Source organism: Dryobates pubescens, chromosome 8, assembly GCF_014839835.1.
Source record: "Dryobates pubescens isolate bDryPub1 chromosome 8, bDryPub1.pri, whole genome shotgun sequence".
In the NCBI taxonomy this organism is placed as follows: Eukaryota; Metazoa; Chordata; class Aves; order Piciformes; family Picidae; genus Dryobates; species Dryobates pubescens.
Genome location: NC_071619.1, coordinates 24,112,454 through 24,136,297, shown reverse-complemented (window position 1 = coordinate 24,136,297; position 23,844 = coordinate 24,112,454). Strand labels below are relative to the sequence as shown.

Genomic DNA, 23,844 nt, shown 5'->3' with positions numbered 1-23,844 from the left:
CTCCCTGGCTCAGGTCTCTAACCACTGTCTTAGCATGAATAGTAACAACAATAATGAAAGCTTGATTAAACTTTAAATATAACTCACATTTGAAAACACTTACTGAACATCAACGTAATACAAAAATTATAGATTGGTTGGAGAAGAATTGAGAGTCAATTAAATAAATTTAAAATAGTTTCAGAATCAAAATGTGTACTGAAGAAAAGCACAGGAAGAATGCTTGCCTACACTGAATTAGCATTTCTCCATCCCTTCACACATTACTTTTCTTATATGTCACTCACTTTATCAGCCAGCAGCAAATTTAAAAGATACTCAGCAATTATTAAGCAATGGCCCAAACCCATCAATGATCTGCTCCTTATTTACTTGCTTGACATTCTCATCTCCATAACAAGCTTTTAATATTTACCATCTTGACTGCAGGCTCCATAAAGTTTGATGACATGAGGGTGGTTCACCTGTTTCAAGAGGTTGAACTCTGAAAGTAGATCTCGCAGCTCACTCTGGGAAGCATTTTCTGCAGGAAATATCCAAACACACAGTTGTGGTTGGGAAAGCATTACTCAAGAGTTCTCTACATAATATCTGAAGTATGTGAGCAGCCACTTCTCTTGGCATTTGCAAGAGGTTGGAAAACTCCCTGCTTTCCCACAAGAGAGAAATTTTCCTGTCTTGCAGTCATTTTTATCAAAGCCAAGAGATGGGACTGCTGCTGCTCCAGCTTGGTAACTTGCTCTAATCATCACTCTGTCCTGATACAAATGACTACAGAAAGAGTAGGTCAGCCAAGATTTAGGACCAGAGTCTCTAGTATCTTGCATACAGTTCAGATTGATTATACTAAGACACATATGCAAACTTCACTGGAATTGTATGACAATATACAGCTCCTGGAGGCTTTCTTAGCCTTTCAAGCATTTTGATTTTGCAGAATTCTTCTAACAAACTTTGTCTTTTAACACACTGGGAAAATCTCTCATCATAAAGACACCACAGGTCAGAGATAACCCTCTTTCTAACTCATCGTTAACCACCCTGACACACAGAGTCTTCCTGGACAATGCCTACACACTGTCATTCCTGTGCAATTGACACATATGTGGTCACCTTTACATAAGGCTAATGAAAAACAAGCTCAGCTTCTGCTCTTTGGTACTGTACTGTGTCTTTTCCCATAAAGGCTGTGAGCACCAAATTATTTGTTTACATATCCATTTATAATACATGTGCTAATAGTTTGCCCTGGTCATGAAAACTTTTTATTCTGTTCTAGTGCATGTTTATATTGGTACTATGTTTCTATGTGCATGTTTATATTGGTACTATGTTTCTATCTGACATATCCCATATTCTGAACCTTCACTCAGACTAGAGTCTTATGCGCCAGGCAATGCAATATTGGCTGGTCTTTCACTACTGGTAGGGACTATCAAAAAATAGGCATTTATGTAAAACAAAAATTAACACCAACTGCCTGTGAGAACGTCCTATTTTTCCAGCTCTGAAACTGTTTAACATCTGCAGGAACACACCAAAGTTCCCCATATAACATACTGATTTGTCTGCTGGAAAAATTACCTGAGTGTACAAATGGTAAGCTTTGGTGTTTTATGCCCCTTGTTTTTACAAATGGCAAATACCCATTTACATATTGGCTGGTGTTTTCCTTTTTATTGTAGTGAGGCCACTTGTAGTGTGCTGGAGGTCAGATTTAATTCATATGAGAAAGGTGCTAATAATGGCCTGAAATAATTATCCCTCTGTTGTTTTAAACCTCCATCCATACCTCTAAGACTACTTTGGCCCAGCTAATTACTTACTGCTTTATTGTCGTCCCTCCCAGTACATAACGTCAAATTGACAAGGTAGGGAGAGCCACAACCTGGACTGTCCTTAAAGACAGATTATGCCCAACTATACAGCTCAGGCAGGAAATATCTTTTATGTAATACACAAGAGGCTTTCTCCATTAACATACTGGTATACATACCATTCCCTTTTAAAGATCAAGCAGTGGAGAGCCCCTAATGCTTGGACAAATTATTCCCTTTGCATCTGTTATGAGGAAAGAATGGGTGATGTTGGCCTGATCCAAAATAACTGTTCTTTGTACTTCCTGACAGTATTATAAAGACCACTGTCTCCAAATGCAATGTTTCTGAGTTGTCATGTGTTAACAGTTAAGCTGGTAACAACAGGGAAATATTTGCAGAATAAAAAATGTTCTTCACAGTCAAGTTGGAAAATGGAATTTCAGGTGACTATCTCCAATGCAATTTACATTACAAAGGGATTCATTAGAGCCTGAAGTATTACTGCAAGTGGCAGATCAATTTATTAAAATTAGTGGCTTAAAATAAGGGGTTGCTCTTTCACATTATCAATTTTGTCAATTTCCTTCATAACAGCTGGGGAAAGCTGAATGTTCAATTGTCTACATGTAAAAGCAACATTTTTACCACTATGTCTTGGAATCTTAATACAATCACATGGTGTTAATGAAAATGGCTAGAAAATGCAGTGACACCAAGGGCACAAAGAAATATGAAATTAAATCATGACTAAGACTGTTCTATTGATAATGATATACAGGTTGTTAAGTATTACAACTAACTGTTAACTAGTCTTCACTTCTGAAAAGACTTAGCCCCTAGACTTCCTCCATATGACCTGTTCTTCACTGTACCTCTTGCAGTGCAGTCCTGCACCTCAACAGTGCATTTATTTCCTTGGTGAAAGGAAGGGGTATGTAGTATCTTTTCTCTCAGACAGCAGCAGATGTTGCATTTTGTGGTGTGGGTTTTTTTAAAACAATTTGCATATAACAGAAATAGTAGCAAGTAGTAACATTTTTTTATAATTACATGTTTTTACTTATAAGCAGCAAGTGAAAGGTTGAGCTCAAGGTCTCGTGTTATCTAGCCATACTTTGTTCTCCCCAGCTTTGAAGTCTTAGGGAAAACTGAAGACACCAGGAAACCACACTGGGCTATTCAAGCCAGTTTGGTTTGAAGAGCAGACCAGAAATTAGAAAAGTAGATGGCATTCTCAATCAGAAAAGTAAGTTGTCCGTTCTGTCTCTTGATGCGATTTTAACTTTCTTATTTAAAAAGCTCTTGTCAAAGAAAACTGGGTGAGAAAAAAAAATAAATCAGAAAGCTTTAACAAACTCTTGCAATATTTCCATCAATGCCAAAGTAAGTTAAATACATTTGCTATGTTCAGACAAGCTTCTTGCATGTCATGAATTAGAATTGCTTGTGGAAATTACTTCCTCAATGAATTTGATACTGGCTCCTAAAGTCAGAAATCTGTCAGAAGAAATAGAGGCTGTGACACTGGTTGTTTTTAGCTGACCTTTTACTTATGTGTTAGCCCCTCTTAGAATCTGTTCAGAGGTTACAAAAAATGGTTTTCAAATAATTTCAGGCCCAGATGGGAATGTACCTTTTAACATTTTCACTGCTACAGTGGTATAGCCAGCCCTTCCCTTGAGTCGGAATGCTGTTGCCTTGACGACCTTCCCAAATTCTCCTTCTCCGAGAGTCTTACCCAGAACTAGGTTTTTCCGAGGGAATTCCCACTTCGGATCTTCCTGCAGGAGAGAAAAGACACAAGAAAAGGAGTGGCTAGGTAAACCCAAAGCATTACGGTTCAACAGGAAACAGTTCTTCAGGAACAAGCATGCTGTAGTGTTCAATGATTGGCTGCTCTTTTTATCAGCATCAGTGTATTCCTACAAAAGCTTCCGACTCTCTAGGTAGTTTGCCAATGTTTCTTTTCTGTTGTCTTGAAAAGATCTCCTATAAAACAGGCTGCACATGTAGTCTATGGATAATGGATTATATCTACAAGTCTGGGAAATTGGATACAAAATGAAGTGATACAGGATAAATGCTTCCTTTCAGAGTAACTATGGATATGTGATCTAGGACTTCGCAAAGTACATCGGTTTCACTCGAAGAATAGGGCTTTCCCCTGAGAAATTATCAGAGACAGCAATTCTCCTCTTATTAAATTGGTGTTATTAAGCCTTAAAGTTGCAAAATGATGACATGTACAAATCAGACAAGAAATTAAAGCAACAGAGCAGGAGGTCTGTGAAGACCTTGGTATCTAACATTCAAATAGATTTGATGTTGCCACAGACGTCATATAAAGTAGCAGTGTTTCTCTACCACGCTGGTCGATGAAAACACACCATCTGGCAGGCATCTTGGGTAGTATGTGATTCAACACAGAAGAAACTGAAAGTAAGATAGCATAACTGGGCAAACAAAGTAAAATGTGGGTAACACTCCCACACCAACTGATATCTACAGTCAGTATATCAGAAATCAGGAACAGCCCTCAGTTAAATTTTTTGGTTTGTTTTAAAGTTATGCTTGTAGTACTATGGCGTATCACAGAGACTACAAACCTGCTGATACTTCATTTTTATTTGGACAGTGCTGAAGTAAAATCACACCACTGTGAAATGAAGAGTTATATCTAGGAAAAAAGCTCAAGTCAGACCTAAGATGTTGCAGTATATTAAATCATGAGAAAAGTGGAAGAAAATACTGGCTTTATAGAGTAAATTATATGGTTTATCCAATCACTTGTTCAGTATCTTCAGTTCCCTGCCTGTCCACATGATTACTGATATTACTTGAGTTGGGTGTTTCTATATATAGACTGTATTTTTGTAACATTTTCTGCATGCATAAACAATGTTTTTTAGAACAAGAGAAACATCAAAAAGGAACATACAAAAAAGATATTTGGCTTACTGGAATTTTGAAAGTGTCTACAGACACCTGGTTCTCCATGGAATCCAAAGAAGGACGACGGACATTGGTTGAAGAGTAACTGATGGGGTAGGACTGGGCTGGGCGTCGGAATGTCATTTCTGCTGAGGCGATAGGAGGCTTTGGAGAATTCTTGTGGTGACGATGAATGAAATAGGAAGAAAGCAGCACAGAGATGAACAAGGACACCAGCACTGCCACTACTATCACAGTCTGGCACATGTCATCACAAAGTTGCTCTGTGGATCAAGAAGAGCTGTTATAACTTTGCTTGTCATCTCCTGATTTGGCAGTGCATATAATGAACTGAGGTGTGACAGAAACAGAACTCTAATTTAAAAACCTAGAGGAAAACTTAATAGCTAATAATGCTCAATAAAATTTGAGAACTTGCAAGTAAGACCACTGCACCTGCCTACTGTTTCCACTGCACCTGCCTACTGTTTTTGGATGCCAGCAAGTAGTTGTTTGCCTAACTGCATGTATAAATGTAGGGATAGGTAGCTTGCCCCCATGTTACTTATCTTTACAGACATAGGCTACTTACTTTTTTTTTTTTCCTTTGGAGACAGAAAATCTTTTCTTCCTATTTTAACAAAATAATTGTTTCTGAAAACACTGCTTAATACTGCAACTGCTTCTAAAGTAATACCCTGCTTACTATTTCCCATTTTATGGAAGCGTATTTCACATTTTACTTTAGAAACTAAGTTTCTTTAAATTTCTCCAGACAGCTTCCATAGAGGATCATTTCCCAAAGAAAACGGTTCTTCATCAGATAATTCTGACTTCAGATACATTGTCAACTTAGCTACGTCTGCAGGCTGTACCTCAGAAATAAGTGGAAACAGCACAATACCTTTCTGGAATAGAGAAGGGGGGGTGGGGAAAGAGAGGTGAAAAAAGGAGAGGAAAAAAAAGATAAAGAAGCTTTAAGCTTCCTCTTTTTTGTATACTTACAGAAAATTTACTGAAAAGAGCAGTTTGGTTTTAGAGATGCAGAGTACTTAATGTTACATTTATTAGGAATAAGGAAAATAATTAACCTCCCCATTATTTACTCTACATCAGTCTCTGATTTCAAACAACTGCACAGAGCTTTTGTGTTTAAACAAAGGTCAATGAAAAAAGTAATCCATTCCCTCTCTTAACACAAAGGTGCTGGCTGTCTGACATTTTGAAACCAAGATTTTCAGAAATGGTTAGGAAGCTGGAAATACTTAAGAGTAATAGAAGCTGTTCTTCTAATTTTCCTAGCTGTCTTTGCAAATATCAAGTGAGTCTCACTGAAAGGCAGTTGCTGCTGGAAAATCAAAGGGTGACCAACCTGTTTGTAGTGTAGTAATGGATAAAAATGAACCTTTAGCCAAGGGTAGGAATGACTCCCTTTGGGAATTTTCAGGCTCCATAGATGAAGGCAAGGTGCTATCTTTTAATTAATTTTCCACTGGCTTATTAAGATGCTCACGATTTTATATTCTTATATATAGAGATGGCAGATACAAACAGAGGAACAGATTAATGTCAGAACAACAGATAATGTTTAGACTTACCCTTGATATCATCTTTCTCACAATAACAGTTCTGTTTTGGGAAGCAGTAACAAATCCCATGTCCTGACTTAATTCCAAGATTTCCAGTGCCTTTCCCATGACCACCAATAATGTTTCCACCTAATCAAATATAGAGACAAGCTTAAGACTGTCACATGCAGTTAAAGGAAAAGAATAACAATGCTCAGCATTTGCCATGGGTTTATCCTAGTATGCATCTGAAATTTGACAGTTCAGCAATAATGACAGGGATTCCTGAGAATTAGAAGGAAGTTTAAACTCTGAAATGTCTGAGATCCTGAAATGAGGGGACCTTGGACTGCTTGAACATTAGACCTAATTATCAGTTATTGCCAATATAGAAGAGTCTGGATTAACATTTGTGTATAATAAAAAAAACTTAGTTCTCTTTGCATTGCATAGTTGGCATACTTTCCTAATTTCTTGTAACCCTTAATATCCTACATAGACTTCCATTATTTAATGCCAAACATATACCTCAAATGGTTATTTCAAGTCTGTCCTGACTCAGTTTCCTCATAAAGCATTATGGTTCTGTAACAGAAGTCATCTCATATTTTTAAATGCTCCCTAAAACATCTTCTCTAGTCTATTTTAATTTCTCTCCACCATTGTCTTAGATACTTATTTTGCTCATGAGCTGTGTATAGACCAGTGGTCTACATACTTCAGTTCTGTTTCTGGTTCTGATGCAAATTTCTGCTTACCCTGCAAAAGTCAGAATACTGTTCTAGATATAATTAGTTCTGCTGCCAAATGGTAAAACACTGGGGAATAGTCTAGGAAAAACACTAAGTGCCAAGTTAAGTGATAAAAAGATAATCACTTGTTTTCTTAAAATGCATTGTTTAATGTTAAGAAAAAAACCCTACAGAAACTCATACAAAACTACTCTTGACTTCAAACAGGCATTCTTCATGCAGAGTAATTGCAGCTGCATATATTTCCTGCATGTATTATAAAAATTACCCTTAGTTGTGACATTTTTCATTTATAAACTGCCTTTAGTCACAAACAGCATTGTATATACAGAAACCAAGCAAGACCTGCAAATTTAGCTGCCTCTCAGAAAAATTGCCTAAACTATAAAGGGATTCAAAAGATGAACAATCAATATAGACTTTTAATTTAAACTCATTTTTCTCCATCCTATCTATGCTGATAGTAGAGCAAATGACTGTTTCTTTTACCTTTCTTTGGATGTGTACCATGAATGGAAGAGGAGGATATTTTTTGGTGACAAAGCCAAACATACTCTTTTAGAACAAGTGAAAAAGGGACTTGAGCATTTAAGCAAAATGGATTATTTTGACCATCTTTCTAGGGAGGCCACAGCTACTACACTGTAAGCAGCACACAGCAGTGCATTGTCACTGCAGGTGTACACTGTAATCATGAAGCTTCCTATATGCTTTTCACCAGTGCACTGGTGGTAGGGAAATTCCAAGAGTTATCAATATAATTTTGAATTTTGTGATGTTTTACATGGTGCTGTTTTAAATCCACTGTTTCCATTGCCCTGCAGTGGGAAAGAGCTTTCCCCGCTTCAAGGTCATTCAGAAAAATGAAAAATTGTGGCCCTATCCCATACCACACAGAAACTCCAGAAACTGAGGAAGTAGAAACACTGGTTGGAGAAAACCAAAGATGACATGCAACTATTGCTGAAGACAGACATGCAAAGCAAGGTAGAAGCCTAAGCACCGTATTATCTTTCCATCATTGAAAAGCCAAAGTTCAAAGGAACCTACAAATAGCGGTCATTAAGAAATGTTTAGCCAGATTCACAGATGCAGCCAGCACTAAAGCAGCTGCTACAAGAAAGTCTCTTACTCAGAAAGCAATTAGGTTGCCTCTATTTGATAGGCATGGCTACAGCACCAGCTGTTTCCTCTGAGTGCCCCTGAATGTGATATGCCAAGTGTTAGTGTGAGAAAGCAGTTTTGGGATTCAGTTGAGTACATAGCCACCATAATGACAGATAAATTTTAAAAATAAGTATTTTAGCAACTTTCTGTACATACAGAATAGCCTTGGTCATAACACATCTCAAGCTTTCTAGTTACTGCTTGCCATTCCCAAAGAAATGCCTCCTGCCAGTAAGAGCTGATAGAGCACTACTTCTGCACTTCTGAGCTCATTTCTTCCCTGTAAACACACTGCTAACCTTTACATCTTAAGGGTGATCTGTAAACTTGCAATTATGAGCAGGTATGTGAGTGGAATGTAGAAAGATTAGAGAGATGGGTTCAACAAAAATAAAACCAAAATTCCTTCATAAATGCTGTTCAAATGAATCTCTCCCTGGATCTTTAAATAAATCAGGCACTGGATCGTTCGGACAGTCACCTCTCAAATAAGGCCAGGTGTATTTCCCAAAATGATCCTCTGTAGGCACATTTATTTTCAACTGAAATTTGTTTCTTCTTACATATTTAATCTGGAGTTCAAATAGGCATGGTTTCTACCATATTATACTAAAGTTTGGAAATGGAGCATTAACTTGCCTAAACGCTATACCTGTTTCATCAAATACCTCCACTGAAAAACACTTCCTGTGAATTAACAGGAAACAGAATGAGAAAACTTTATCTGTCACTGTTAGCCAGTAGGTCTTGGCTGACAGCTTAAAGAACAGCATTAGTCCTTGTAACTTTAACGCCTGTGTGATTCAAATGCAGGTTTTACAACAAAGAGATGCTAAATATGTTGAGCTTGTAAGTGTTTCTGGAAGTGGAACTTGAACAGTAATCAGTAGCGATACTGAAAAGCTCATCCTAAAACATTTCCATACTTGTGCAGTCTTGGGGGCACACGGACGGTTCCTTGCTCTCAACCGCATCACAGATGCCATCTGGACACGTCTTGATACTTGGGGTGCACGTGGAATAGTTTGTGGTGATCCCTGTTAACACACAGACAGACAGCTGCACAAATACCACGAGGCTTTGAAGGAAAGCTTATTGCATCTTCTCAGTATATGCTGACACAGCAAATCACAGGTTACTTTTCTTACATTTATGACTGTATCACCTAGTGAAGTAACAGGCAAGACAACAGCTAAAAGCAATTGGAAGAAACACATTTTTCACTGCCCTTTTGGCATGTCACTTGCAGTTACAGTGAGTAGTACTTGAAAAAGAGCTAGCAGACCATTTTGAGACTGATGAGTAGCTTTCACAACTAAAGATTCCTCTATACATTTACACACATACTTGAATACGAAAGTTACAAGAAGTCAAGAAGAATCTGTGATGTTCACAGTTAAAGCATGGTCACAGAAGCACTGTTCTGGAAGAGTCAAGAGTACTGTCAGCCATTGGATCTGTGTTACAGACCACATTAAAGAGAAACAACAGAGACACTGCTTCTGTGTCTGCTGGAGCACACCTGCCCAGAGGCTCATAGATATGTTCCAAATGCAAAAAAGAGATTATTTTGCAAGCCAGAAGCCACCTGTTCCAGCACCTGTTCCACTGCTGCAAACCCAGTTCATTATCTGCTGTTTTACATGTCATGTTCAACATCACCAATGCCAAGATCAAGAATGACCATTTCAACTTAACTTCATTTTCCTCGCTAGTGCATGTTTCATTTGGGTATTATGATTTAATATTTTGGCTGCAGCTTCTGTGTAGTTCACAGTGTTGTCCCATCAGAATAAATTCGTTTAGATCTATACAAGTCAAATTCACAATTACAACTTGACTTAAGCTTGGTTTCACACAACAGAAATGTACCTTTTCCACTTCCCTGTCTCCACTGGCATCTTCCTGTTAGCACTCCTAGGCCACCACACTCTTCACATTCAGCATGGTGCTTACTCTGAGCACAAGAATCGGGGCAGTCCTCTTCCTTTTTTAAAACTGTTGGGAAAAGTGTTTGCTGTCAGTTCAGGACAAAGGAGATGAATACACAAGCAAGTCAGCTCAAATCAGAAGGATAGCTCCACTCTTAGGAGTTGACAGGAAGGAAAGGAAGAAAGGAGCGAAAGACTGAACACTGAGCCAACTATCAATAAACTCAGATAACAATTAAGGTCCAGGTGTTTCTCTTCTGTGAATAGAAGATAAACAGCAATATCATGCATGATGGCATTTTTGTCTTTACTTGACAGCATACTGTCAATTCCTGTAACTGTAGAAATGTGCTAACATACTGGTAACAGAAAAATGGAGACTATAAGTACTTATAGCTTCAAATAAATATTGTAATTAATGGGAAACACTTAGTACTCGGGCTAATGTAGTAGTAGTCTAAAAGTACAAGCTAGAAATGTGTGGTTTCAGATAGCATGAAGCTCTTGCGAGGAAAAAAAAAGTCCATTGCAGGCTTTTGTTCTTTCTTCCTTAACCCATTTGCTCTTGCCCCAAGAGTTCTGATACAAAAGAAGGGAGCAGAGGCAATTATCAGGTAGAATTGTAAGGTTTTGCATAAAGTACAATATGGTCTGGAGACAAATGATTGTTCATCTCCTTATTAAAGAGGACTGCAATCCTCCTCTGCTTTGGCTGTTATAGAGTATTTCTAATGTTCTGCTCTTATGAACTTTTCAGTTAAATGACAGTTATGCAAAATATGTTGTTTGATTTGGGATGGTTTTTTTGTTTGTTTGTTTGTTGGTGGTGGGTTTTTTTAAAGGAAACATTGGAGGGAAAAGTGGGGAGAAGGATGACAGAATAGATATTCTTTGACCAGAGATTTGTGGCTTAGTATTATACATGTATACACACAATCTTTTTTAATTCCATAGGAATTTTTGAAATACAAAAATAAAGGTCACACAGACACACAAAGGAGATTCTTCTAAATCAAATATTATCACAAACATCATGAACTGCATAGGATACACTGCCTTTCTGTCCTTATCTGCCACAAGCAGTGCTGAATCAGAACTCAAAATGCAAATTTTGCAGACTGTATCTTCTAGCTCAGACTCATTTTCCTTGTTAAAGCCACCAATTTATAGAACACCCCACTAATGCCTAACCTAGTATCAGGAACACTTGTAAACAAGTAAATAGCTTTAATTTGACTCAGATACTTACGAGTTCCTTCCAATACAATAGTGAGGAGAGTTTTGGCATGTTTCCTGCTCTGCTTGTCTGTAGCTTGAATAGTGTATTGTATTTCTTTGCATTCAGGTCTGCTCAGCACAGAGGAATCATTCACATAAAGGCTTCCATACTTGTCTTCTCGGCCTTGAAGTATGCTGACAGGATAGCAGCTTATATTGGGGGACAGTAACTTGTAGGTGATGTTCACACCGTGGAATTTCATACAGTTTTCAATGCAGATTTTTCCTATCTAGGCTCAAACACCAACAAAGAAATCACAGACAACAGAAACAAAACTGTATGTCGAGAGTATTCTGTGCTTCTGAAGAAACGTATTACGCCTTGCAGAGTTCATCATTTATCTGCAGTTCAGAGATTTTATATTTTACTTCCAATGCAGTATATGAATGCTTCAAATGTGATTTCTTCTCAGTAAAAACATTACCACTGTCATGTGGCTAGCAGTGGAAATGCAAAAATCTTTGACCCAGAGACTCAGCAATATTTGCTGCCTACTGCTCATGGTCATGGGGTTCAGTGAGAACAAATCCCTGTGATTTGGGAAAGTGAGTTAAGTCCCTGACCTGTCTGAGGCTGATCACTGAGAAAAAATTTGGTCTCACTTGAGAAAGTAAAGAGCTCAGCATGAATAAAGCTGAGACTCTTTTCAAATAAGGTAGAAATTGACAATACGTAATTTTTGTAATATTAGAATTTCTGGCCAGCAGAGCTCTCAGAAAGCCTAAAAAGGAGTAAGAACCTCATAATTTCTCATTTGCAATTTAAAAAGCATTTTAATCTAAAATATGAAAATATGTTGGTTTCTCATATTTGAACTGCTGCCTACCAGACTATATACACTAGAGCACTCTTCAGTCTGGAACAATTCAACTTAGAAGCAGAAGAATATAAACCCCTGTCTCCTGTCCAGCTCCTATAGGAACTGATCCAAAGCTCACTTTGTTTGTCCATTTACAAGAATGGGATTTGGATAGGGCCTAGAGCCATTTGCTTTCCTTGCCAGGAAAACCACAATGTGATGGGTGGGGCGTTACTGAAGGGAACTTGGTGATGGATTCTTTTCAAGTGTTGCAGTTAATGTGTGTTTTCAAGTAACACAACTGGTGGTAAACATTTTTTAATAAGAATACTAAAGTCAAAATGCAAAAAAAAAAAATTTATTTTTGTACTTAGGACCTCTTCCTATGAACCTGGACTACAAAAGTCAAAGAGTAAGTTTTTGTAGTCCTTGAATCATACTTTGTCATAGGACAGGCCCATTTCATCTAAATTTATTCCCATTCACTGACTGGTCATTTGGCATAATTTTTGTCAGGGTTTTTAGGTGGCAGGATAACATATAAAGACTATTAAAGCAATCAGAATCTAGACCATCAACTGTTCATAAGCTCTGTCTAGACACAAGGTCTAGACAGGTCCCTTCTACAACCACATCACCTCAGCTTTCGTGCTGGATTGCAACTGACAGTGTTTTCCAACTGCTTACATGGTGTTTCTCTAGGCAGCAGAGAACAGAATGATGTTCCATGGCATCAACCTTTACATAAGACTAAACATTCTGCCAGCTTTGTCATAACTGCTTCTTCCAGGCACCTTTTTTAATCAACAGAAATTTCCTTGAAAGGGGATCAAGAAGACCCCATAAATTCAAGATCTCTGAAGAGCAAATTATCCTTAGAGTGGCTTATAACCCAGGTTTGCTTCTTCTATATAATCTGAGGTGAACCTACCAGTACACCTCTCATGCAATTTCTATAACCAAGGTGGGCTTTCTCTTTTCACCTGACTCCACTAGGGAAAGCCCACACTTTCACTTTGTGCTGGACCAGAGGTTCTGGAGTCATCACAATTTTCAAATGTAAGAGAGCACAGCCCCAGGGGAAGCATATATAAGCAGCCAGTTCTTCTTTCTCATGAGGGGGGTTAAAAGTAGCTAGGTAATCATAATTAACATTAACATACAGGGGAGGCACATACAAAGGTGCATTTTGCAAGACTCTCAAGAGTTAACCCAGAAATACCATTATCCGAGATAGGAGCAGAAAAATCCATCTTCTGAGCTTGAGAGTTTAATAAAGTCTGGATAATGATAATCATAAGGTTCCTCTTCACTGAATTCCAGGGACTTTTGGACATATAACCTCTCTAAAAATCTCGGCCAATGTTATTCATCATTTGTCTCAGTAAATGTCAATAGAGCTTTAAGTCCTTTGATAAGTTAAATGCCACTGGGCAAGCCTGTACCATCAGGCTATGCTTCTGTTATTCAATTCATTTAGCTGCTCAAATAGACAAATGGCATCAGCCCAGCAGTTAATCATTTCTCAACGCTTTTGTGTTTTCCTTGGGGCAAGAGACAGTTCAGCCTTCATATTGATTTGGCCCAGTACTTTTCCTCACTGCTCTGGCACATCATGGCTAATTATGCAATATGGCAACTTTAATAATGTGAAGTGCCAGGGACTACACTGCTTACCCTGACTTGTGCTCCAAGTCCAGCACACTGCAAATTCAAACTCAGTCTCAGAAGAAAGTGGATGACACTAAGTGATTGAGAACATCATCCCCAGAGCCAGGATGAGTTTTGTACTTTTCTAGGTGAGAATCAGAACAAAATCTCTTTGTGAATTTGGATTTAGGCAGCACAAAGATAGATCTGTTCCCACAGACTGGAGTTCTTTTTGCCTGGAACAGTTTTCTCTGCTATTACTGCCACCCAGTGAAACAGCATAGTTAGTGAGAAGTACCATTTCCAAAAAGCCTAAAATTCTCTTCCAGGTTATTTGACTGTCCTGACAATACACAAAACACAAAGTTAACCAGTTTGTTGGGGGTTGGGGCTTTTTGTTGTTTCATGGTTTCCTCTGGGGTTTGGTTGGTTGGTGTTGGTTTCCTTTTTATTTTTTTTTTCATTCTGAAACAAGAAAACTATATACTCCCAGACTTCAAACAAATGTGTTCAAGCAATCTATGCACAGATAAACATGGTTCAACCCAATTTAATTTGGAGCTCATTCATAATGTTGGTGTATGCATACAGCTATATATAAAATGTGTGTTTATATTTTTATATCTGTATACACCAAAATTAAACAATAACCAATTCATCTGTATTCATACATACCTAACAGTTATGTGCACTTTTTGCAATTACATTTTGTGGCATATGTATAGTGAAGACCCATTTATGGGTGCTAAGAGACAGACTAAGTATCTTATACACCTATGCCATTATTTCTTTTAGGAAACCACTGGTTTCACCCTTTCTCCAGGCAAGAGTTCTTTCACACCACTAACAATAAAGCTCTCCCAATCTAGTGCTACAAAAAATCCAAACCTAAAACTGTTGTGATTGCAAAAAACCCCAACAGAATATGCTCTGACATCCATAACAGGCTGCAAATCTAAAAGTTGCAACCACGAGGCATCAAAAAATGTTGTAAAGAATTAGCCCTAAGTGAGCCCACTATGTAAGCACACTTGGTGTATTTCTTTTATTTAGAATATTCAGAGCAGACAAATGTCCCTTGATGCAGCAGTAGCATTTCTATTGGTCACATAAGGCCTGTTCCATACTCCAAAGAGCTATCAAGCCACAGTGTGTTTAACAGATTAAATATAAGAACACACATTATATCTAACTTTCCTTTTTCTTTAACAATTAGCCAGAGGATTAAATATTAATAAAAGAGATTTCTTCCTGAGAACTCTTCTAATGAATTGGTTTTCTCTACAGCTGGGATGATAATGTTTTAGTCTCAGTTCTCCTCTCTGCTACCAATACAGCAGCAGCTTCATAGCTTTACTTAGTTACAGGGTATACTTTCCATCAGCTCTTTCCCAAAGTGGCTCATCACTGATGTTTTTAATATTCACTTTCATAAAATTAATAAGGAACTAGTTAGTAACAGTAATGTACATGTTCCATAGGAATTACATTGTAATTTTCACTTGATTAATGTCAACCTGTTAGAAAGTGTTTCTGGAAGGCATCATTATTAATGGCAATACTGGTTATTAAGCTAAAATGAAGGTTAAATTAGGAAACACATTAATTACTAACTAGCCATTACCTAGAGAAAAGCCATTAACATAGAAAATATATAGAGCTGGGACTCCAGTAGCTCGGAGGTTTTCTTGCCCTTGATATTTTTCCAGTTATTTATGTCTAAGCCACTCATGGTTACAAGTCCTTCCATCTATAAAACATTATTTCTCTCCCTGTTAATACTTTCATGCATAGCCCCTCCTCTGCTATGATGTGATGTGAAATCTAGTGTCCACTCTCCCTGCTATTCACTATATCCAGCAACAATCATATTGATATCTCATTTGTCACTGATTCTACTTAAACAGCTAAGCTGATCTCTTTAACACATCTCACCTCAGTGATATTTCTACTAAGCTCTGACAGAGTTAAAGTATAATTAACACGGTTCTTACTTGTGCAAAGCGTTCAGCGTTTCTATTCACTGAGAACTGATAAGTCATGTTTGGAAACTGAATGCTGACAGGGAGGATGGAGACGTTGAAATGAAGCATCACTGATCTTTCTGGGCCATGAAATTCTGTGTCATTCACCAAAACATCCAGCTGGAATGAACGATGGTCCGTGACTGAAATACTTTTATTCAGTACCAGTTCTGCAAAAGAAAAGATTGGTCTTTTACTGATCCACATTATCTGCAAATGTACATTTTGATACTGCAATCCCAACAAAACTATACACATCAATGGTATACATTTTCAAAGCTATTCCCAGCAGGAAACAGTGTGAGTTTAATACAAAAATATGTTCCAACAAAGTTATGCTTTCTGTCATTCAAGACGTTTGGAGAGGTCTTCCTACCTTCTACCTACCATCCTGAGAAACCACCCTGCTAACCCACCACACCCTTGCTTATCAGTATACACAACATCATCCCATATGCTTCCTATCCCTGAGATGCACAAACTCCATTGTTTTGGTACCTGTTTAAAACTCAGCCTTTGCTTAACTTGATTTTTTTCAGCTTTCTTTGGATCAATATTACAATATGCTTGGCAAAGTTCAAGAGCTCATAGGTCAATTACTAATAGACAACTTCTCCTTTACTTGAAATAAAAAAACCTTACTGTACTCATGTCGAGTTCCCCTCACTTGGCTACCATTTGGGCTGAAGTGGATTTCATCAAAGATGTGCTCTACCCGGAACGTTTCACTTATCCAGGGATCGTCAGTAATGATGATTCCTGTGTATTTCTTTCTGCTGCTTTCAAGGGGATAAATAGGTGTGGTGTCTGCATCATATACAGTTAGTGTTGCAAGAACAGTTCCCTAGAAGGAAATAATAAGTGACACTGCTTAATGACCTGATGCTTTCTTCCTCTGATATATTTTTGGGAGAATGTAATATTGGTCAGACAAGCCATGTGACTTTCACTCAAGCTCACTTTCATTCAAATTCATTTAAAGGTTCAGGTTATCACTATTTCACACATACTTGGTTGGGAGTGAGTTAGAAGCAGTTAAAATGAACTTGTCATGTAATCATTTGAGTTTATGTCTAAATACAGTGTTACAATTTAAAAGCAGGAAATGATCACATGTGCACTGCTCTGGCTTTTTGGTTTTTTGGTTTTTTTTAATATTAATGTACAATACTAGTAAACAAAGCAGGTAACTAATTGGCACAAGTAGAAGACATGAAATACATTCAGATAGGTCAAACATCACCTAAATGACCATGGCCCGGGTTGTTTAGCTTCTGCTTAGTCTACTAGATTGCTGTTCTCTACCTGGACACTGAAGTCACAAAGCCTTTCATATTTTATTAGCAATTCTGGTGTTTCAAGTTCACATAGTTACTGAAGGACTGGAAGTTTCACAATCTTTTTTTTCCCTCCTCACTGCAAAATACCAGTGAAATTCACTACATTCTGAACATATTACAGGCATGCAGTTTCAAAAAGAATATTTTACTTTATAAAACGGTTTTATAAGAGCTTTGCTTTTTATCACCTTGGGCTAAATGAAACCCTCATATCTCAAAGTTATCAAAAGTGAAGTGTTCATAGATGTCTTGTCAATACTTGTCCTAGTCAGGAGGTGGCAGCAAACTCCCAAAATAATTCTTTTCTCCTCCAGACAAATGTACTTTGAGGGGTGATGTGACTAAAAAAACCCCACCACATTGTCGTTGTGAAACAGAAGTCGTCTCATGAGAATGCATCATTTACACCCCAGAAGAAATGTCATCTCTTGAACCATGGACTTACAAAGGATTATTGTTCTGGTGAAAGAGCCAAAGAGCTCTACTGAGGCAAGGCATGCATGCAGACACCCAGGGGTTCAGACCTCTTGAAAACTCACCTTATTGTGGTAAGGAAAAAGTGGAACACCACCATTGAAATAACATCCTGAAGCTCTCCCTTAACAGCCTGACAGTGAAAACTTTAATACCTTTGCAAGTGCTGTGTTTGTCTGCAGAAGGCAACTACTCCCAGCATTCTGTTACTGGTACACATCCTAATGCACATTTTGAATCTAGTTCTGGTGTTTTATATAAATTTGCACATAAGGGAAGGAAAGACACAAACACTTGCTCCAACAACATAGAATTTTAGTCACCTGGGAGAGGCAAGCCTGTAAAAAATGCATGGCAATTCTGACTATAGACTTAGCAATGATGAACCTGCTCTGGCAGGGGGGTTGGACTAGCTGATCTCCAGAGGCCCTTTCCCATCCCTAGCACATTCTGTGATTCTGTGACCTAAAGAACTGCTCCACACTTACTTCCACTGTTTAATTCCTAGCCAGTAAGGCCACAATAAGATGTAACTCAGGGAAAAAGAATCTAAAATCTCAGCATTTTACAATCCCAAGTCAGTACAGTATCACAGAACCACAGAATGTGAGGGGTTGCAGCCGACCTCTGGTGATTATTTAGTCCAACCCCCCCACCAAAGCAGAATCACCTAGGGCAAGCCGCATCCAGGTGGGTTTTAAAAGTCTCCAGAGAAAGAGACTCTACAACCTCTCTGGGCAGCCTGTGCAAGTGCTCCATCACCCTCACTGTAAAGCAGTGTCCCCTTGTATGGTGTGGTGATGTGCTTTTTGCTGAGATCCATTACCCAAATCATGGAATTTCCCAGTAATCATGCCTTCCACAACTGCACTCCTACTTCAGACTAGAAAAAGGAGGACATTACCTCTTTCCTGTTATACTCCACGACAGCATCTGCAGTATCAGTGCCATTGGGAAGGAATGGAGGAGAGTCATCTTCATCTAATACATTCACCAGGAAGGGCACCTCAACCTGCATTTCCCGGAAGCCCTCTCTCACAGTACACTTGGCAATCAGCTCATATCTCTCTCTCTCTTCTCGATCTAGGCGCTGTGTCACACTCACGCCAGTGGTGTTCTCATTGTATCGAAAGGGCAAGCCTTCAGCTGAAAAACATAGCCACTGTATGAGCAGGGATAATCACTTCTCATTGTAAGACTCAGAGTTTTCTTCCTTAATATGCTTTTGCAATCCAGTAAATCCACTTGGACGCTGTGAATGCATGCTAAAAGGTAGGCTCAGAACTGAAACAGAAGAATGTTGTGGGATTATATTAGGGTAGGCATAAAACATGGAGACGTGGGAAGATCGTTGGGTCTAGAAGCAGAGCAATTTAAAACTCAGGATATTCCCAGTCCACTCTTAGCAGGTACAAACTTCTAAAAATCAATCTTCTCCTTAGTGAAGGGGACAGTCCTTCCCATCCCCTCCATATTTCAAAGACAAAATCTCCAGGCTCAGTTCACATTTGCAACAGGATTTCCTTTAGAGAATCAATCTAGAGGATCTACTACAAAAGAGACCTTAACAGTGCAGCTGTTCACATCTATTCCTGGTATATGAGTGGCTTAGTTCTAGTTTTACCTGCCAGCAGTTTGTAGGAAATGCTGAGATTCTGACACAGATGATGAACTGAGGGTAATTGAAGCTGATGAAAGGTGCCAGGTGGTTTATTCTCCTTGATGTGAAATGAGAGATCCATTTCTGTGAAGCAAAGCTGCCTTGCGGTCAAGGAACTGCAAACTGGTGCAGAAGCATTGATCAAGGACAGGAAAACAGTGGTGCGTGTAGCAGAGTCGCATTCCTTCTCTTGGAAAGGGTGGGGTGAAAGGAAGACATACAGCATCACCTTTGATAATTGCACCAAGTTTCCTACAGCTTCAGACAAAAAACACAAGAGAAATATTTTACAGAAGACAAGCCAACATTTGCGTTACTCATTTTGTACTCTAGCCCACTATTCCACAACTATGTAGTTCTGTCATAAAACAATTCTTCAGTACATCATCTGCTGGAGGGAAGAGCTTAAGTCTTAATAACCTTAGTAAGCCAAAATATCTATAGGTGTTAAGACCATTTTTGCATTGTAGAACCTCACAGAATGGTATGAGCATTCTGTATGTAAGACACTGACACAAAACAGGTCACTGCTAGTAATCAGCTTTTTGATGGGGCTATTTTTTTTGGAGGGACTAGAAGAGAGTCAAACAGTGCAGGGAAAAAGAGTGCATGAAATAGCAACAGATGTTCAAGACAGACCTGTAACTATTACAATTTAAGTCACACTGTTCTCATAGTTTATACCAGTTGAGCACAGGGGCCAAGTTGTTTATGTTTAGAGTACCAATTGCTTCATGATTTTGACGTATAAAGAACTGGTCAAAAGATAACAGAAGATAAAATCAGCCTGTGGCATCTACTAATACACCCACAAGCATTAATTATCTTGATTACCTTGGGTTGACTACAGACAGAATTATAGTAGCTCTGAAACAGATCTAACTCACTTGAAAAGATGCTGTAGGTCACTTTGATCCATATGAACAGAACAAGGCTCTCAAGTTCTGGATAGCTGTTCTTCCTTTGTTCAGTTACAAATAGTTCTCTGATATTCATGAATGCTGAGTACCAAAATGGGTAAGATACCAAGCACTCAGTACTTAAAAAAAATAAAGCAGTAAGTATCTGAAGTTGGATATTTCAGTATCAGGGCACCTAAGTCAATGGGTAGCATTGATATATGGCTCTTACAAACTCAAGACAGTTATTACAGAATCGCTCTAAGAGCAGAGTTTCTGCAACTGATCACAACGGTATGCCATTAACTCCCCAACCATTTCCTCCTCCACCATCTAATGATACCTCATTTCCTCATAGATCAAAATCACCAAAACCAATTTACTGCTAAAGCATAAAAGGGAAAAAAACTTTCTATAGTTCAATAATAAGCTCTTCTAACAAAGCCAAATCTCAAGACGGGGAGCGACTCAGACTTCACCATTTCTCCCAAGAGGTATTTGGTGTTATATGGAAACGTACTGTGTGAATCCACATTACCACAGTTCAAGGACTCTATGTAGGAGTTTGAACTAACTGCACTGGTCTGGGCATTAAACACCCAACATTATCTGAGTGGAATTGGCTTAATTTGCCTGAATAGATGAACAAACTATAAATCTCAATGTACAGCAATGACTTTTACAGCTGCGAAATGCAGAAGACTTATTTCAAGTAATGCTGCTTTCCCAGCATATTGGAGTCTGCAGTGCAAATAGCTGGATCAGTCCCTGGTCCACAATGCTTTGGCATATGGTTCCCTGCATTTACTGTGGCTTTCATTGGGACTGGTTCCTCTTTTTAAAATGGCAGATTATTTTATTTTTTTTAATTTGATGCTCATACGCAAATGGATACATTTTGTGATCTGAATGTACTTCAACAACAAGTAATTTAATTTAACAAGAAAAGCTAGTCTTCTCATACTTACACAGCATGTTAAAGTCTTCTCTATCCAGGCTTTTGCTGAGGTGGAGAAGTCCTGTTTTCTCTCTGATTTGAAACCAATGATTTTCATGGGATCTTGCTCGTGAAATTACGAGGTTCTGGCAGAGATGAAAGTGGGCCACTTCCCCATGTGAATCCCTCAAGGCATGGATGTGGAGGAGTGGTGTACCTGCTGGCTGATCAACGTAGACATTCTCCGAGTACTCTTTCCTGGGGAAGTAGAGACCAAAGGCAGCTGCAAAGGAAGACACACAAAATAAGTCCTTCCAGTTAAATGACTTTTGCACTAGCATTTTCTTAAGAGATGCATTTCCAAAAAGCCAAAGACTTAATTCGCTAAGGATAGAAGAGGCATTAACAAAAAAAGTAGGAGAAAAAGGTAGATCTTCATCTGGTGCAAATAAATATAGTTTGGCTGCACTCAAGCCAGGGACAGAGCCACCAAAAATTTGGCCTTTAGTTTATGTTCGAGTTACAAAATCACCTGCTTCTTGAAAGCAAAACTGCTTTGTTGTAAATACAGCCCAGTTTAAGCAGAATGTTTAATGAAGCTGTGCTTCCCAAATGCTACTTAAGTTCTCATCTGGAGCTCTCTTCTGCAATCCCATTATCCCACAGATTATATTCAAAGAAGGGAAAAAATGTTGATGAAATTGCACACTTAAAGCAACCAAACACGCTCTTTGTTGAGAGAAAACACAGAAATGTATCAATGCTTCTCACACTTTTCCTTGGATTACATAAACCCTCTTACATAGGAGTCTTTCTGAGTTTCCCTCCCTTTCTGAAGGGACAGGCACGAAACTTCTGGTACAGAAAATGGAACTTTTTTCAATTAAAACTACATGAAAGACTTAAGTATTTTTAATATGACAGATGGGAAAGCTGTGAACGGACTTGCCCAAAGTGGGGAGGGAAATCTGGGTTTATTGTTAATACAGTGGTGGTGAATGATACATTGTTCTTTCCCAACTTCTCCCCACCTTCCCTGATGTTGCAGACATTTACATTTGGTAGGGCTCAGCTGCCTTTTGATGCCAGTTTCTTCAGCTGATCTCATCTTCCAGGTCACTTTGCAATGGTCTCTCTATCCCTTTCCAATGTTTCCCTTCCAATTCTACTGCTTGCAAGTATGATCACAGAGCAATGCTTGATAAAGAAGGAAGGTACAAAGTGATGCTCATTGCACTTGTGTGTACTGAAACACTGGAACTGGCATTCTTGTTCTTCACCTGCCCTGACAATTAGTACTTGTTCCCTTACAAAAGGATACTGGCATATTGCAGAATTTCCCATCATTTGATCTGATTTCATACTGAGTAAGGCATATAAAAGGTACACACATCTGCTGAACCAGTGTAAGTATTAACAATTTCCGTATGTCTTAAAGAAAGCCAGATACAACTGGAAATGATGGTAGTACAGCAGTAAAACTCAGGATAGAATGCTGAAACATCTTCAAAATGGCATCAAACTATAGCACTTTTAAAAAATATTGATTTATTATATCCATAAACTGTTCTGCTGAATGGAGAGGCTCACTAACAAACTGTAAACAAGAGACCTCTAATTTCATTTGGAAACCCCACAGAAACCACTGTACCTTGCAATGATTCATGACATCATCAGTATCCCCTGGATGCAATTATATCTATGAGATTTACAGAAGCTTGTTATTTTTTCTACATGTTCCTTGCAATATATGAAAGAAGTGGTAAAGCAATACAGTAGGTGAATTGACTCCAAATTAATTCATTCAAAGGGAAGCCAACAATAGTCTTAGAGAGTGTTAGAGAAGTATTAACTCCCAGTGTCTTTATCTGTATGAAAACTATTGTTTCTGTCTCTGGTGCTATCATTATCTTTTTTTGTGAGGTAGATAACTGAGTATTCATTCTAAATTCCAAATATGTTTCTAGTCCCTTTTTTTGAAGTGCAGAAGATCCTGGTAAATACATAGTGCTAAAAGTCCTAACAAACTTGTTTGTTAAGAAAAGGGATAAGGTGATATCCAAACAGCAAGCCCAGTCCCAGTGCAAGCAAATAGATTTCCTTAAGGTATTTCCTATCAAATCTTGCATCCAGAATTATAAAAACTTCCTTTCAAGGAATTCAACCTTGTAAATTCACTGCTCAAGAGTGAAAAAAAACTACTTTTAACCCACTGATGCATACAGGTGAAGCTTATATAACATAAGATACAGGACAGAGGAATATTTCCTTCTTTCTCAGACTGGGGTGAACAGTTTAACATGAGTGTTGCTGTGTCATCACAAACACATCACATGGTGCAAGAACTGGCACTGTAGCAGAGGCTCCAGTAAAAGGAGCAAATGGAAAGTAGGGTGTATATATAAACATTATGCATGTCTAGAGTGTGAAACTGGAAAAGGGAACAATTTTGGAGTAGTCACTATTTATTTCCCAATCTTAAGCAATATATTAGTCTTTATTCACTTTGCTCTACAAATGTGGGGCCACGCTGCACATACACAGTTACGTTTAACAAAGCACATGAATAATTATCACAGACATTGCCACATAAATGCCTGAAAATTTGCATGC

The 23,844-nt window shown here is 38.3% G+C and overlaps 1 protein-coding gene across 2 annotated transcripts in view; it reads right to left on the bottom strand.

Annotated features, from left to right (window-relative positions):
- Positions 1-23,844, bottom strand: part of RET (ret proto-oncogene) — an 81,371-nt gene that overhangs the window by 14,175 nt on the left and 43,352 nt on the right. For both annotated transcript variants that reach the window (XM_054163403.1, XM_054163404.1), the window contains exons 2-13: positions 21,263-21,514; positions 19,360-19,653; positions 18,640-18,881; positions 16,564-16,765; positions 15,892-16,091; positions 11,419-11,677; positions 10,111-10,236; positions 9,165-9,275; positions 6,350-6,469; positions 4,779-5,035; positions 3,454-3,601; positions 416-523 (exon numbers count right to left, since the gene is read on the bottom strand). In XM_054163403.1, coding sequence (XP_054019378.1) covers positions 416-523; positions 3,454-3,601; positions 4,779-5,035; positions 6,350-6,469; positions 9,165-9,275; positions 10,111-10,236; positions 11,419-11,677; positions 15,892-16,091; positions 16,564-16,765; positions 18,640-18,881; positions 19,360-19,653; positions 21,263-21,514 — 2,319 coding nt within the window. The remainder of the gene's footprint in view (positions 1-415; positions 524-3,453; positions 3,602-4,778; positions 5,036-6,349; positions 6,470-9,164; positions 9,276-10,110; positions 10,237-11,418; positions 11,678-15,891; positions 16,092-16,563; positions 16,766-18,639; positions 18,882-19,359; positions 19,654-21,262; positions 21,515-23,844) is intronic.